Genomic DNA, 13,611 nt, shown 5'->3' on the forward strand with positions numbered 1-13,611 from the left:
ATTTTTTTTATAAGTGATCTTTCATATAATGATCCGTGTAATATATACAACTCCAATTCCAGCAAGACTCCTTATCCCTTTTATACGATTTTATCAAATAGAAAATTTATTAATATATAAGAGTGCCAAAAGTGTGAATATTCATTACTAATCATGATCTGGTATCTACCGAATTTGTTCATAGCAGTTTCCTATATTCATAATTTATTTTCTTGATTAGCAAATAAAAAGTCACATGAAGGAGAATAACATGAACTTCAACATAATTTAACATACGTCCAAATTTACATTATAATTCTATAGAAATAGTGAAACCATCACATAATATCGCAGCTAGATGTGTTCTCCTCGTTAGAGACATGAGAGTATTGATCATTCCCATGAGGTGGATACGGGTATGGATCATAAGGATTTGGATATTGGTGTAGGTGTATGTGCGGTGGCATATAGTTAACTGCCAGTGGTGGCCTTGCGTACATCATTGGTTGGAACCGTTCGTTTTCCATAGCACGTTGCTGGTTCATAACCGCTGCTAAATACTGTTGTTGTTGTTGTTGATGTTGCATTTGAATTGGATCTGGCCCGGCCCTTTGGAAATAACCTGGCGGTATACCGCTTGCACCGGTGGCCGGTAATCCATGAACCGCCGGAATATTCCCCATCAGACCACCCATACCCATTAGACCACCTATTGGCATAGTCATGTTTGATGGTCCTGCACCTCCCATGGGACATAAACCGGCAGGAATATTTCCCATGGGATCACCCATACCCATTAGACCACCAATTGGCATGCTTATGTTTGGTGGTACTCCGCCTCCCATGGGAATAAAACCGGCCGGAAGTCCACCACCTCCGCCGTTAAGCTTCTTTCCGACGTTTGGACCACCGCCATTTTTACCATCTTGTTGATGTACACCATTGGCGTTTTGGCCGCCGTTCTTGCCTCCGCCTTGGTTTTGATTCCCAGCGCCGCCAGAATCAACTTTTCCACCGCCACCGCCGTTAGGTTCACCTTTGCCACCGCCGTAAACTCCCTTACCGCCGTTTTTGGTGGGACCACCGCCAAGATTGGCGTTCATCATCATCTGTTGATTATTAGGCATCATCATCTTATTAGACGGAGAAGGGAGATCATCAAACTCATCGTCATCAGAGTCCTCGTCACCAGCATCAGTAAACTCGTCATCGTCATCACTAAAATAATCATCCTCCTCCTCAGGAACATTGAACTTTGCTCCTGGCTGGTTTTGGTTCTTGTTCTCAGGAAAAGAGCCCTTCAAATCCTTTAACTGCTGAGGAAGCTTCATATCTTGAAGCCCTTTCATCTTCTGTATCTGGTGTGGATTGCTACTTCCACCTCCACTTCCAACATTCTTCGGGCATTTATCGTTGTTATTGTTCTTACCACCGCTGCCTTTTTTGTTGTCAATCTGCATTTCCTTTAACTGATTCACCAAGTGAGAGTCATGAGACTGATTTGGATTGTTGTTGCCCTTTGGAGCTCCCCAGACTTCAGCATGTTTACCAGATTTGGCGAGCTTCTCGATGAGAACTGAAGGATCTACGCTCCGGGAGACAGAGACAGTCACTTTCCCTTGGTCTGCATCAATCTTGGTCGTGAAAACACCTGAATTTTTTGTTTCAGACAAAACACAAAATAAGTTTCAAGACTTAGAAAAAAGTCAAAAGAGGTTTTGAATTTGATTATATTTTTTTTCTTTTACCTTCGATTTTCTGCAAGATTTTCTTGACTTTTTGCTTACAACCTTCACAGTGTATATTCACTTTAAGAACACAAGTCTAGAAATAAAAAATCACAGACTCAAGTCAAGAGAAGATTTCTTTTTGAAAAAATAATAATATTGAGAATGAATTTTAAGGAAATAGTGAACAAACCTGGATGTTCATGAACTCTTCTTTACTCATTTTCTCTCTCAAAGGGTGGTAAGAAAAATATTGGTTTAGTGATGAAACTCAAATCTTTTCCTCTCTCGTTTTATCTTTATTTCCAAATCTGAGAGGATCCTTGTAATTTCAATCAAGAAAAAAAAATTGTGAACTCATTCAAGGACATCAATAGGGTTACATCACTGAATATATAAATATTTATATATGTAATATCTGAGAAATATACCTTCTTTCTTCAAAACAAAAAAAAGTTCAGATACTTTTCTTCAGACGGATTTACCATCATCGCTCGTTGTTGTTAAAGCATATACATAACATGAACACACAACTCTCTTGCGTATCTTTCTTTACCTTTTGCCTTAAGTTAATTTTTTAAGAGATTCACATTTCTCATATAGATGAGCATTTAGAGTGGCCTAGGAAAAAAAAGAATGGAATGGCTTTCTTGGTGAAAGATTCTTGCATTTATTTTAATATTGATTTTTTAAAGAAATATTGATTTAACCAAGCATGCCTGATTATATATTTATCACGTTTTTAGATAAATCTGACCAAGTAATTAAAAACATTAAAATTAGGATCTCTAACACTTGTTTGGCATGATGGTTCACCAATTATTGATAGAGAACTAAAACATAAAAGAAGAAATATTGTAAACAGATGGAAAGTTCCAAAAAAAATGTGTATAAATGAGAAAGTACATGTGGCATGTTGAGATTAATAATTGACCTTTGTCGTTTGAAGATTTTGCCTAATCTAAATAGATGTTGGTCACATGAGTGTCCCCTGCAGCACATGACATGGCTTTTCTGCTTCTTAACAAAATAACATTATCTTGAAGCTTTCGTCCGATTCTCTTCTCGTGGTACCATCTTTCCCTTTAGATTCGTTTCCAGTTTCATATATTGGGATTTGGGAAAGTGCACTATTGTACGTTTGGAACTATAAAGGTAATACTTCTCATCGACGTCACCGTTGGCAATAATTCATTTTAGTCAATTAATATGGACCTAAAGAATATAATATCAACCGACGGCTTCGATTATATGTCAAGAACATGTATGATCGGGGCCGTTTATTCATTTCAAGACCAATCGACTGTGTCAGTAAATATAATTATCATCTAGTTCAGTTTAAACTTGCGACCATAATAGATTACTCGTCACTTGGTAACGCTTAAATCCCTCAACTCGTAGAAATTCAACTTCCAAGTCCAATACATGTATAAAGAAACAAGAACAGAGTAATGAAACAGAGACAAGCTACTCTCAACTTCAAAAGTCAGATTAAAGCAAGAAAATCAACATTCTTATTATCAGCAAAAATGTTTTAGTACAAATCTGTTGTACCAACCTCTCGCTATTTATACATTATACAATATAAACTCAAGCTTTAGTTTGAGTTTTCCCAAATATTAATTTGATATATACAACCAAAAACAAATCAAAACGTCTACACAAAAATAAAGAATCCATGACTCCTAAACCGAACTTTTGATCATAACTACTACCTCACACACAGTGCATTCAGCAACACGTGAACAAGCATCAAATCCACAAAGTACTGATGTCCTATCTCACCGTCTCTCCACATCATCTTCGCCGGAGCTCTTCCGTAATGAACCCCGTCGTTACACCTATTATCATAATGCCAAGGATACGTCATATCAAAGTTATCCACCACGCTTGTGACCAATCCTTTATCCCTCATTTTCTCTAGAAACACTCCGTTGAACGCCTCCATTTTGCTCGGGTTAAACGGCAGCGTTCTCGCGTAACCACCCGTAGCGACCGTGTTCCTGAAAACCACTTCGGGCGGCTGCAGCCCCCTGCTTTTGACACTGTCGAAAACTCCCTTCCAAAACGCAGCTGCGGTTTCAGCACCTTTCTCAAAGGCTCTAGGGCTGGTCCAGTGAATACCGTCGTGTAGACCCGAGTTCACGACCATAGCGTCTGGAACACGGTCTTCCGAGAAGTACTTCTTGAGCAACTCTCTAAACCCTTGGTCTTTAAGCGAATCAAGGCCCTGATAGTTCTGCGTGTCATTCCAATGGCCGTTGAAGATACTCGTGATCCTAACCGTCTCTGATTCATTCTCCGGGTTAGAGAACTTCATGTCGAACCTCCTCGGTACAGCGGGGATCTCCGGATGACCTAACACGAAGTTCAGCATGTTTCTGATCGAATCAACGTGGTTCGAGTCCCCCCAGAAGAAGATCCATTTGTTCTTCAAGCAGTCCCACGCCTCATCTCCAGAGAACATCTTGAAAGAGCAATGGCTGGAGTAAACCCAGCCATTGCTTTCAATAGCTCCAAGAGCTCCCTCGCACCACGGTTTCCCACAAGGGAAATCCGCGGGAAGGCAACGGTAACGTCCGTCGTTGCTGATCTGGCAACTCTCGTTCTTACCAAGCCTTGTCCATCGTCCTGACCACGCATCTCTAGTAAAGTCGGACCTTTTACATCTCCGGAGCTCCGGCAAAGCAACGTCAGGCTTCTTGACAAAGCGTAACCGGACGTTGCGGAGCTTCCGGTCAACGCCTAGACGTGCGGGGCTGAGCTTAAGGCCTTGGTAATGACGGAAGAGTAAAATGACGGTGAGGTTGAATTCTCCGGCGAAGTCGGGATGAACTTGCAACGACATCGAGTAACTTCCGTTGCCGTGATCTTTCACCGGCGGCCGAGATTTCCAACTCTCGCCGGATAAATCCGTCTCGAAGTAGTCCCCGCCGACGCAAACAGCGTTATTGGATTCGTCCAAGGCTTGGAATTTGAATTCGTGAATCTCCCCGGCGGTTAGCTCCGCCGTATCAATCCCGTCGACGCCGGGAAGTGAAATCTCGACGGTCTTCGCCTCACTGCACGGTGCAACTCCCGGAGCCAGCCAGTTTTTAATGAGATTCGCCGTGTAATTCTTCCCCCACTCGGCGGCGATCCACCGGGTCGGGTTTGAAGTGAGGTTCGTCTTCTTCTTCTTCGCGTTTAGATTTCGTGGGCCTGTCGTGGGCTTTTGGGGTTCTATAAGAGGAGGCTTTGGTGACGGTGAAGGGGAAGGAGACGGAGAGAAACTGACGCGGATGGAGTACGCACTGAGCCTCCATGGCTCAGCGAATGTTTGTATAGAGAAACCGTCGATGCTCCAGACGAATAACATGAGGAAGAAGACGAGTGCTGTAAGAGCACCGAAACGCCATTGGAGCAGAGGACTCGACCGTTGGAGAAGTAACTGGTTTGGTGCCGGAGATAGAATCGGTCCTTTCTCCGTCATTTTGAAGAATCCGACCAAAACCAGAAAGTACAAATTCAAGTAATAAAATATGAGAAAAAAAGACAATCTTTTGTATAGACGATTATGCCCCTAAAATATGAGAAAAAAAAAAGACAATCTTTTGACGGAGCTGAGAATTGAGCAGCGACACGTCGGTGCTGTTTGTTTACGGTGGTGATTGGTGTTTTGTTTTTGTCGTTTGCCTTGCACCGCCGCTCTAATTTCTCTGCAGAATCGTTTTATTTGGGGATAAGGAAAAATATTTTTTTATCAAAAGAATTGGATTATATATAAGAGGGAAAATCAGTTGCTCCCAAAAATAAAACAAAATAGTGATTATCCAATAGCAAATCCAATTTAGATATTTTTTGCTAACAATATCAAAGCAAGATGTTATAGTTACCAAAAAGGAAAAAAAAAGTTTGTTATTTAGTATAACTAACAATTTTAGAAGTGTAATGTTCCAAAAAAAAAAAATTTAGAAGTGATAATATAAGGGCTCTTATCTTAGATCAGCAATTTAGCATTGGTCTATTTCAAATACATTTTAGCTTTAATAAAAGTGTATTTATTTGGAGATTTATTGATTCTTGAAAATTTTCTGACTCGAGATAACTTTTAGGTTAGATTACAAAGAGGCTATTGTATTTTTATCGTTCCCTATAAAAAGAAGTATAGCCAAATACTAAAAACAAGTATGTAAAGATTAAAGAATAAACCATAAGGAGAATAAACGAGAGAGTTACACTGAGAGACACAATCTGTCTTTCATTTACGTGAAGAGACACATTCTCTCTTTGACACACTTTCTCATGACAGCTGTTTTTGTGTGGACAGAAATAACCCTACTTTTTGTGTAAGGAGAAGTTTGTTTATTTTAAAGAAGGAAACGTAAGTTGAGCAAAATGAAACTAAGTTTGTTCTTAGTTGCAATAAATGATAAAAGTTAAAATGAAAAAGTAGATATATAAGTAAAAGTGAAATTTTTGGGGCATTGGATCTATTTACAGGCATAAGATCTAACGACTGCAAATATGTTTACCTTCTATAATGTAAATATTTTTATATTGGTAGATAGTGCAATTAAAAGAGATACAAAGATGGTGAGAATAGTGTGATGTCATGTGAGCCACACGGCTTTAACCATTTCACTGATAAATTTTTCTTTTGGTTTCAAAACAAAAATGTATATGAACCAAAATCTAATTGTATAATACAAAACAAAAATGTATCTGAACCCTATCATGTTATACAAATCTCGTAAATACCTAGAACATAGAAGACAGAGGTGGGATTTTCATTGTTATCCATATCTCATCTTACCACCTCTTATCTAACCATTGCGCACTTGACCTCTCCCCTCCTCTCACTCTCATGTCCACAGCCACCACATCCACATACTGCCGATCACATCCACACATCCTCTGTCCACAACATCCACCAACACAGCATCTATCACCACTTTCTTCTCCTCACGTCTTCCACCTCTGTGTCTACATCTACCACCACAGCATCCACAGCCACAGCATCCACCACCTCCTCCTCTTCCTCACGTCTACGACCTCCGTATCCACATCCACCATCACAACATCCACATCCACTTCCTCCTCCTCACGTCTTCCACCTTCGTGTCCACATCCACCACCACAACATCCACAGCCACAACATCCACCACCATCTCCTCCTCCTCACGTCTTCCAACTCCGTTTCCACATCCACCACCATAGTATCCACAACCACTTTCTCCTCACGTCTTCTACTTCCGTATCCACATCCGCCACCACGGCATCTACCATCGCGGCATCCACCACCACAATAAGACAAAAAAACTAAATTTTCATATATGAATCTGTTAGATATATCTATGAAATTAGGAATAGAGAGACATGATTGAGAATAGATTTGAGTTTCTGGATTCATGGTGTGACTCACTAATGGTCGAGGATGAAGAGCTGGAGAGGCTAATCCGGCGAACCAGTCTCAGATCGGGTAAAATCTAGAGGTGGAGACAGAGAGCTTGAACAAAGTGACGGCTCCGACGCTTCACCAAACACGCCATGACGGAGATCTTGTTACATAAGAGAGAAATCAGGGCAAGAGGGATATTTATAGTGATTGTGATTCTACCTCTTGATCAAGGAGAAGAAAGGGGATCGAGAAACATGGATTATGGTTCAATTTCTCAGACCCTTATGTTGGAGCAAGAGGTTAGGATTTGATTTGTTTGTGTTTTCACGATTTAGAGATTTCCAAGAGATAATGTTCTTGTTTTTTTTTAATAGTTTATTTGTTTTAAAGAAATAGTTAGAAAAATAACTAAAGACACATGATCACCTAAAGATGCCATCTCATTGGTTGAAGGTTATCTTGGTAATTTCTCTGAGAGAAAGTGTTCTAAAGACACAATGTGTCTCTTTAAGTAATTAATAACTCAGAATGTGTCTCTCAGGGTAAATTTTTCGAGAATAAACATAAGCCTGATTTGCATGGCAATATCACGCACAACCTTGAGACTGTGCCAAAATTAATTTCACATGTAGTAAAAACATTCAGGAAGTATAGCTTATGCATTAGAAATCTTGAACATTTGTTCTATAAGAAAAATTTCCCCAAGTTCAATTAACATGTTCCGATATTCTTGGAACGCAGTTACACAGCCGCCCCTGGACATGTTGTAAAGTTAGGTTAAATCAATGCTAACAATGCTCTATAACACTAAGAAACATGAATAATCAAATTGTGAGGATGGTACATAACAGTATTAGTGAGAAGCCCAAACCAATCCAGACTTGGAGGCCCAAGAGCTCACTTACCCAAAACGACGCAGCAACAAGCTCCTCTGCTCCAAACTGTACCTGCAAACAAGACAAGATTAAGAAAAGCATCAACGAGCAAGCAATGCTGGCGTCCGTAAAAGCAAAAGCATGCTCAGCTCCAGCTCATGAGATCACAACGGCAAATAGATTCCAAGCCTTGAGCGATGAGCTGGCGTAGCCTCCTAAACCTAATTCTATGTCTATATAAAGACTTGTAATGAATCATAATAACGTAAGAGAGTTTAAGAGAAATAAAGTATACCTCTTCACCATTATAATCCCTCTTCGTTCAAACAGTATCTATTCGTGTAAAGTGTAAAGATATGCTGATCAAATCAAAAATGTTCCTTGTAAACACTGAGGAGGATTCGCCTGAACTATCATTTCCGTTGAAACGAAAGGCGCACACAGAAACCAAAACTGTTTGGTTTGTGATGAAACCGTATCTGAAAACAGCGAGCTATACGCCATAGGCAGTGATATCTGCAATATATCATCATGACATTTACAATTCCGACGACATAGTTCCTAAAATTACAGGATATGCATTAAACAAAATCTTTCAGACACTCTGAACTCCCTGCAAACTTAAGAACGTCAAACACATCAGAGTTGCACAAGCTCTTCTAGTTCTTGGCAAGATACTTCCAATGATTTCAAAGATTCAAACCATTCTGGAGAACAGAGTATCCAGAGAAGTCAAATAAGCTGTGGAAATAAACTACTAGGCATTGGCGTTGCGACAAGAACCTCAAGAAAGCAGATCATGTAAACAAACTACACTTAGGGCCTGACTGGTTCAACCGCAGCGGTTGCGGTTGCGGTTGCGGTTGCGGGAGTTTGCGGATGCGGGTGGTTGCGGTTTTTAGCGGTTTTAAGAGATTTGTACGACTGGTTCTACGGTTAGAAATTGGTGCGTTTGCGGGATACTTATGACTGGTTAACTACCAAATGCAGCAGCGGTTAAATAATAAATTAACAATATTTACATTTTATACAATTATAAAAATATCAAAAATAATAATATTATTATAAATATAAAAGTTATATTTAGAAAGTTATAGTTTAATTTTTTAAAAAATATAGAAAATATTTTTATTTTAAAGTTTTATAATATTAATTAAAATATAATAGATATATTTTAGCATTTTTATAATTCCAATTTATTTTTTTATTGAATATTTTTATTTTTTTATTTATATTGTTTTTGAAAAAAAAGAAATTTTTTTTATCCTCCCGCAACCGCCCGCAACCGCAAACGCTAGCTGGAACCAGCTTTTGAATTTATGAGGTTCAGAGCGGTTTGGAGCGGTTTGAGCGATTGTTGCAAAACGCCGACAACCGCTACCAATCGCAAAAGCTGCGTTTGCGGGTGGTAGCTGGAAAACCAGTCATACCCTTAATCATCTGAAGGCTTTGTAAGAATAGCTCTCTAGTTACGGAGAAGCAAGCATCTAGTTGAATAAAATTTTAAATAATTTATAATTCTACTACAAATTAATTTTCTATTTATATCTAACATGTATCCATATGAGTTATTTATGAAAATCCATGTGTTGACAGTATTATTTGAACTACATCCAAAATTTTTTATAAACTACTCTATATTTATTAAGTTCACATAATTGTTAATAATTTTCTTAGATAAATTCTAAAATTATATAAGACATCAATAATTTTGAACAAAAAAAAAAATATAAGACATCAATAAATTCTTAACTAATCTAGTCGACCACCACTAGTTGAGTAATTTAAAATATGTTTCTGATACAAATGTCCCTATAAATAACTCTAAAAATTAATTCCCTGCTTAATTTTGATTGTTTCCTTCTAATTTTCAAACAAACAGAATTGGCATGTAATTGATTAATAAATTCTTAATTAATCTAGTCGACCACCACTAATTGAGAGTAATTTAAAATATGTTTTCTGATACAAATGTCCCTATAAATAACTGTAAAAATTAATTCCCTGCTTAATTTTGATGGTTTCCCTCTAATTTTCAAACAAACAGAATTGGCATGTAATTTATTATTATTTAATTTTCTCCTCGACTTGCATTTATATTCGTTACCTACCAAATGGCAGAGGGTAAAGTTAGAAACCGATAACCAAAACTCTTCCTTTCTCGCATTCCTCTCTTCCTCTCGTTTCAGCCACCGTCGCCGTCTCCACGATCCACCACGATTCACCTCCGACAACCACCGATCCCCACTCCGAGTTCCGATTCCGGCAAATCCCCCAATTCTTCACTCAAATTCTCGATCTTTCCCCTCTAATTCAAAACCCTAATTCTCGAATTTCGCATCAAGATCTAGTCTTTATCGATGGACGCGACTAGGGTTTGCTCGGAGGTTCCCGGATCTTCGAAATCGTCGCTCACGGAGTCGACCTCTCGCACGGAGACCATCAACGGCTCACACGAGTTCAAGATCAGCGGATACTCTCTCGCCAAAGGGATGGGGATAGGCAAGTACGTGGCGTCCGATACGTTCATGGTCGGTGGTTACTCGTGGGCGATCTACTTCTACCCGGATGGGAAGAGTCCTGAGGATAACTCTGTGTACGTGTCTCTGTTTATAGCTCTGGCGAGCGAAGGAGCTGATGTTAGGGCTTTGTTTGAGCTGACGCTTGTGGATCAGAGTGGTAATGAGAGGCATAAGGTTCATAGCCATTTCGGTAGGACTCTTGAGAGTGGGCCTTATACTCTTAAGTACAGAGGAAGTATGTGGTGAGTAGATTCAAGAAACTGTAGGCTAGTCTAGTCTCTACTGTGTACTGATGTGTTTATATGGTGACATGTTATGAGTGAATTCAAGAAATGCTAGCCTAGTCTCTACTTTACTTTCTGTTTTTGTGTTAATATGGTGACATGTTATGAGTGAATTCAATAAATGATAGCCTAGTCTAGTCTCTACTCTGTATTGATGTGTTAATATTGTGACATGTTATGATTGAATTCAAGAAATGCTAGCCTGTACTCATGTGTTTATATGCTGACATGTTGTGATTGAATTAAAGAAATGCTAGCCTAGTCTTTACTTTGTACTGATATGTTTATATGGTGACATGTTTCTGTTTCTCCTTTGTTTGGTTTATTGATGAATGCTTCTGGATTCAGGGGATACAAGCGGTTTTTCAAGAGGACGCTTCTGGAGTCATCGGACTATCTCAAGGACAATTGCCTCTTGGTCCGGTGCTGTGTGGGCGTGGTGAAGTCACATACAGAGGGACCGAGGAGTTACAATATCCCGGTTCCGGTTTCTGACTTGGGTCATCAGTTTGGAAAGCTTTTGGAGAGTGGGAAAGGAGTTGATGTTACATTCCAGGTTGATGGAGAAACGTTTCCTGCTCACACGTTGGTTCTTGCGGCTCGTTCTCCAGTTTTCAGGGCACAGCTTTTTGGCCCGTTGAAAAACCAAAATACCAAACGCATAGAGATAGAAGACATGGAAGCTCCCATTTTCAAGGTACTCCAGTTGCTTCTCTTTGTGGTTTAATTCTCTTGGTTCCTTAGAATGTGTCTTTAGTTTGCAGCTTTACAGGTAAATCCCATTTCCTTTTCTATTTCTTATATTGTGATTTGTTTGCAGATGTTCCTACATTTTATCTACTGGGACGAGTTGCCTGATATGGAAGACATAATGGGCACAGACTTGAAATGGGCATCGACCCTTGTGGCTCAGCATCTACTCGCAGCTGCAGACCGTTATGCACTTGAGCGGCTTAGAACAATCTGCGAGTCAAAACTCTGTGAAGGAATCAGCATAAACACAGTAGCGACCACCTTGGCTTTGGCAGAGCAGCATCATTGTTTCCAGCTAAAAGCTGCGTGTCTCAAATTCATAGCATTGCCACAAAACCTGAAAGGTACATATAAAAGCTCCCTTTTGTTTAAACCACTTTGATCAAATCATCATTGAAATCTAAAAGCTCCCCTTTTGTTTGTAATGTCTTTAGCTGTGATGGAAACGGATGGGTTTGATTATCTCAAGGAAAGCTGCCCGTGCTTACTAAGTGAGCTGCTGGAGTATGTAGCTAGGCTGAGTGAGCATTCTTTAACATCAACGGGGCAGAGGAAGGAGCTATATGCTGATGGTGGTGACGTGAATGGGAGACGAGTGAAGCAGCGGTTACACTGAGTAACTAACTCCGAGGAAGAGACTGATCATGTTGGGGGAGACACGTTTGGTAAACAGAATTGTAGAAGAGTCGAGATTTGTTGTGCATTTGTCATTTGTAAAAGGATTAGTGATTGATGATCTGTGTTGTGTCTAGCACGTAGAATGAAATGTTGTTTTTGTATTTTTTGTACTTTTTTTGCCCTAAAGGGTATTGACTAAAACCGCTTCTCTCAAGGAAAAGTTTCATGCAACTTAAGTGATGAATCGAGGACTTGAGTTGGATACTTGGATCTAAAGTGTGAAAGTTCATTAAGTTCTCGTTTGAAGTCTTAACTTTATACATAGGAACTAACCTGAACCTTGAATATATAAGCACAAGAAGGAACAATGATCTTCGAGGTTATATCAACCATTGTGATCTTCAAGGTTATATCAACCATTGTGATCTTCAAAGTTTGACGTGGTATGTGATGTAGCTCAGTAAAAGGTCAAGCGTTCAAATTGTAATAGGAGGAGGAAAAGAATATCAAACTCATGGATTTGGCTTCGGCGATCTGACCAATGATTACAAAGTAGTGAAGCTTGTTGCTGATATCCGCCGTGTCCACTACGCTAGTGTGTATTCGTCGAAGTCAGACTCGTGGAGGCGGATCTGTGATTTGAATTACGAGCACGACCACGACCACGATGCCTTTGTTGCTGGTACGAATGTCAACGGTGCTGTTCACTGGGTGTTCATTTCATTCTTGAGGAGGCTAACAAGAGAGTCGTCTTAGCGTTTGATGTTAAAACCGAGGAGTTTCGAGAGATGCCGTTGCCTGGTGAAGCTAAGGATGTTTCTCGGAACTTTATCGCCGGGGATCTCAATGGGCGACTCTGTGTGATCAACAGTTGCGACGAGGAGCATGATGATATTTGGGTTATGAATGAGTACGGTGTAGCGAGTTCTTGGACCAGAATCCGGTTCAGATTTTTGTTCAGGTGTATGAGACCGATGTGTTCGAGTAATAACAGTGATGAGGTTCTTCTGGAGTTTGATAAAGAGATGGTATTGTACAATTTCAGAACTGACGCATGGAGGGATCTGCGAATTCGCGGGGCAAACCTCAGTGGATGGTTCGAGACTCATACCTACATAGAGAGCCTTATATCACCGAACTTGTATGGTGTTGAGAACTGAAGAAAAACTTTGTAATTTACAAGTTTAAAATGGTTGCTTAGTCTCTATGTTATATTGGTCTTGGATCAGATAACTTTCGGGGTTTTGTGTTCGGATCGGATCTATGTTATTCTCACTTATATCTATGAACAAAACCATATCCAAAAACCCAACGCAAGCAATGTTTGTGCTTTGAAACATCCGTCATATAATTATAAAGTTAACATGATTAGTGAGAATAGTCAAGAACTTAATGATGATGACACTAGGATGGCCAATATGATAAATCATAAAAGTATAAAAAGGAGCAAAGCAGAAACGTTAATTTTTTTTG

At 39.6% G+C, this 13,611-nt stretch overlaps 3 protein-coding genes and 1 pseudogene across 3 annotated transcripts; 2 read left to right on the plus strand and 2 right to left on the minus strand.

Annotated features, from left to right (window-relative positions):
- Positions 1-194: 194 nt before the first annotated feature.
- Positions 195-2,962, minus strand: LOC103859141 (heavy metal-associated isoprenylated plant protein 32). Its single transcript, XM_009136626.2, has 4 exons — positions 2,138-2,962; positions 1,900-2,028; positions 1,728-1,803; positions 195-1,630 (listed from the first exon to the last, which is right to left on the minus strand). Exons 2-4 carry the CDS (start codon positions 1,927-1,929, stop codon positions 318-320), a joined length of 1,419 nt encoding a protein of 472 aa, XP_009134874.1. The 5' UTR covers positions 1,930-2,028; positions 2,138-2,962; the 3' UTR covers positions 195-317.
- A 235-nt stretch (positions 2,963-3,197) lies between these two features.
- LOC103859142 lies at positions 3,198-8,768 on the minus strand. The gene is made up of 2 exons (XM_009136628.3): positions 7,111-8,768; positions 3,198-6,967 (listed from the first exon to the last, which is right to left on the minus strand). The coding sequence occupies exon 2, from the start codon at positions 5,176-5,178 to the stop codon at positions 3,418-3,420; it is 1,761 nt and encodes a 586-aa protein (XP_009134876.1). The 5' UTR covers positions 5,179-6,967; positions 7,111-8,768; the 3' UTR covers positions 3,198-3,417.
- A 1,300-nt stretch (positions 8,769-10,068) lies between these two features.
- On the plus strand, positions 10,069-12,382 carry LOC103859143 (BTB/POZ and MATH domain-containing protein 2). Its single transcript, XM_009136629.3, has 4 exons — positions 10,069-10,725; positions 11,116-11,464; positions 11,588-11,864; positions 11,955-12,382. The coding sequence occupies exons 1-4, from the start codon at positions 10,322-10,324 to the stop codon at positions 12,134-12,136; spliced, it is 1,212 nt and encodes a 403-aa protein (XP_009134877.1). The 5' UTR covers positions 10,069-10,321; the 3' UTR covers positions 12,137-12,382.
- A 123-nt stretch (positions 12,383-12,505) lies between these two features.
- Positions 12,506-13,345, plus strand: LOC103860127 (annotated as a pseudogene).
- Positions 13,346-13,611: the final 266 nt, after the last annotated feature.

The sequence above is a fragment of the Brassica rapa genome, chromosome A03 (genome assembly GCF_000309985.2).
Source record: "Brassica rapa cultivar Chiifu-401-42 chromosome A03, CAAS_Brap_v3.01, whole genome shotgun sequence".
Classification (NCBI taxonomy): Eukaryota; Viridiplantae; Streptophyta; class Magnoliopsida; order Brassicales; family Brassicaceae; genus Brassica; species Brassica rapa.